Below are 2757 nucleotides of genomic sequence, written 5' to 3'. Positions count from 1 at the left end.
ATGTCATTATTGTTTATATGGATTTATACTCCCATTAAAATAAGTTCATTAACTTTTCGTTATATAAAGGCTAGTTTTATAAAAAGTTGGGTTAACAAATTTTCACTTATGTGCATTCAAACTTGTATTAATAATAAAATAGTTTGAATATAAACTTTAATTATAAACATATTTAATCTCGACCATTTGAATATTCACCTTTTTATGCTCCATTTATATAGCTTTAATAAACAATTTTTTCAGGAATACTATATGCACAAAAGAGGTCACGGCCTTAATCCCACTGGTAAACTTCATGATAAGGCCGTTAACGCTAGAATCAAACTGAAAAGTTTCAAAAGGAAACTCGTGAGTGAGAACAAGGATCATGGTAAAAAAAGCCTAATGCTCATTAAAATTTTGTTTAAAATGTTTTTATTAGACACAACAGAAATTGATCCCGAGTTAAATGAAGCGGATATTCCCTATAACTCTGAAATTGAAGAAACTATTGCTTGGCTAAAACACAACAATGAACCATGGTCGGAAGTTCAAAAAAGATGGAAGAAAGTAGAGAGGCAAAGACATCGAGATATTCAAAATAATTCCTTAAATATCTTCTCAGAGTGGCCACTCTTCAAACATTCTCTTGGACATACACTTGTAAGTTTACATAACATATACATAACCAAAATAAATTATAAAAATTGTAACATGTTTCAAATTCATATTCATGAATTATTATAGTTGTAATGAGGTAACCTTCGTTACAACAAAAGATTAATCTTTAACATTTGTTTGTATTCGGCCAACGGATTTAGCCTCAAGAAAGATATTTTCATTGCCTAATAATATTGTTTTTTTCAGATTGAAATTGACTATGAAATTTTGAAACCCAACAATCGATCGCAACTATTTCAGCTCTGGCCTTCATTTACTGCTAGGATTGTTCCACTTTTACAACAAAAACTAAAGGATAAAGCATCGTTGGCATTTTTAAAGAATTTTGAAAATATTGATGCAAGTAAGATATCATGTTTATTTTTTGTTTATAAATAGGGATTGACACAAGATATATCAACAGTGAAAGCCCAATAACTTGGATGAATACAAGAAAAAAATATTTAAAATAATTTGTTCGTCTTGCTACAATCCAACCTATCTCTCATAGACTGTTGGTTATTTTTTTGCCATTCACCCTGTTTATAAAGCTATGATTAACTATTTATCTCCTGTTCAAACAAAATGTCTAAAATTTTCAAACTCGTATCCATGTTTTTAACAAATAATATTTCGTGTTTATTTCAGATTCTCGTGATTTTTTTATTCTCTCTTCAATCCATGTCCTTTTAAAACCACCAATAATAACTGTTGGAAAAAATGAATCAAAGAAATCAAAATGGAAACCATCAATTAAGGATGCCCAGGACTCCTGTTTTTTATATTGCTCTTCGATTCTTGATTATACGATCAAGGTAGAAAATTTACGCCAAAAATACCACACGAAGGGACTAACATTGCAACCGATCATTATAGTAATAGGTAAAGAAAAAACAGAACTTGAATATTTTTACAGTTACTATGATGACGTTTTGTACAAATTTTCTACATTGCTTAAATGCTTAGATTCAACATTTAAACTTTTTCATGTATTAAATTTTAATTATCCGAAAGAGGGTAAGCAATTGTATTTATTTCTTGAAAGCTTTTTTTACAATTTTGCTTGCCAACCAAATGCTAATATAAATAGCATTACATGTAGTTTGCGTCAGTAAAAAAAACTTTTTTGTAACAGGATGCAAAGTTATTTAATTCTTTATTAGTTTTATTATTAAAAGACAGTAGATCTCAATTCAATAATTAACATTTAAATTCTTTTAAATTAACAGAATGGATTAAAAGTGTTTAGGTCTAAAATGACCTAGTTTGTTTGTTTAAAAAAATGTTAATACAAATACTTTTTAAGTTAAGTTCTTTAGAATGATAAAAACGTCAAGACTTTTTATCCATGTTGATATAACGGAAATTTTTATACTTTAATTTCTATGTTAAGTACGATGTAAACATATACAACTTGGAAAATAAATTTTTTATTAATGTTATTTATAAATTAAATCTGTTTGTTTTTTTTCTTATGAGCTTATTATTCAAAAAGGATATGGTAAACATTTAAGTATTGACTAAAAAAGTGTTTTATTTTTCAACTTTATCAACTATTAAATCATATCATTTGAACAATACATGAAATGAAAAATACTGTACTATTAAATCAATCAGTGGTACGATACTATTTTATCAATGGTAATGTACTTTTGAAATAATAGTAATTTACTATAAAAGTAATAGTGCAATACTATTAAATCAATAGTAGTATACTATTAAATCAATAGTAGTATACTATTAAATCAATATTACAGTAGTATATAACAATGGTACTATACTATTGAACTAATTATGCTTTACTATTAAACTAATAGTACTTTACTATAAATTGTATAGTATTTTACTATTGAACTAATAATAATATACTATTAAATCAATAGTATTATAATATTAAATCAATAGTGCTATACTATTACATTATATTCGAAATCAGATTTGTTTTCGAATTTCGAAATTAAGAAATGTTATTATACTATTGAATCAATAGTCACATACCATAGATTTTCAATAATACGCGCCCTATTAAAATAATGTTATTTAATAGGAAATACAATTGCTTCTATAGTATTTCACTATTAAATCAATAGTGCAAACACACCATTAAATTAATAATAT

The 2757-nt window shown here is 26.0% G+C and overlaps 1 protein-coding gene across 1 annotated transcript; it reads left to right on the top strand.

Annotated features, from left to right (window-relative positions):
* The first annotated feature begins 249 nt into the window (after window positions 1-249).
* On the top strand, window positions 250-1815 carry LOC129943123 (uncharacterized). Its single transcript, XM_056052371.1, has 4 exons — window positions 250-370; window positions 422-642; window positions 847-1003; window positions 1288-1815. The coding sequence occupies exons 1-4, from the start codon at window positions 253-255 to the stop codon at window positions 1752-1754; spliced, it is 963 nt and encodes a 320-aa protein (XP_055908346.1). The 5' UTR covers window positions 250-252; the 3' UTR covers window positions 1755-1815.
* The last annotated feature ends 942 nt before the right edge of the window (window positions 1816-2757 follow it).

The sequence above is a fragment of the Eupeodes corollae genome, chromosome 1, assembly GCF_945859685.1.
Source record: "Eupeodes corollae chromosome 1, idEupCoro1.1, whole genome shotgun sequence".
Classification (NCBI taxonomy): Eukaryota; Metazoa; Arthropoda; class Insecta; order Diptera; family Syrphidae; genus Eupeodes; species Eupeodes corollae.
This window is presented reverse-complemented; position numbering and strand designations above follow the sequence as displayed.

Excerpts from the sequence above, each read along its gene's own strand:
- LOC129943123 (XM_056052371.1), top strand. The coding sequence starts at position 253 with ATGCACAAAAGAGGTCACGGCCTTAATCCCACTGGTAAACTTCATGAT. Across the intron at positions 643-846 it reads ATTCTCTTGGACATACACTT|ATTGAAATTGACTATGAAAT; the intron begins GTAAGTTTACAT and ends TGTTTTTTTCAG. Across the intron at positions 1,004-1,287 it reads TTTTGAAAATATTGATGCAA|ATTCTCGTGATTTTTTTATT; the intron begins GTAAGATATCAT and ends TGTTTATTTCAG.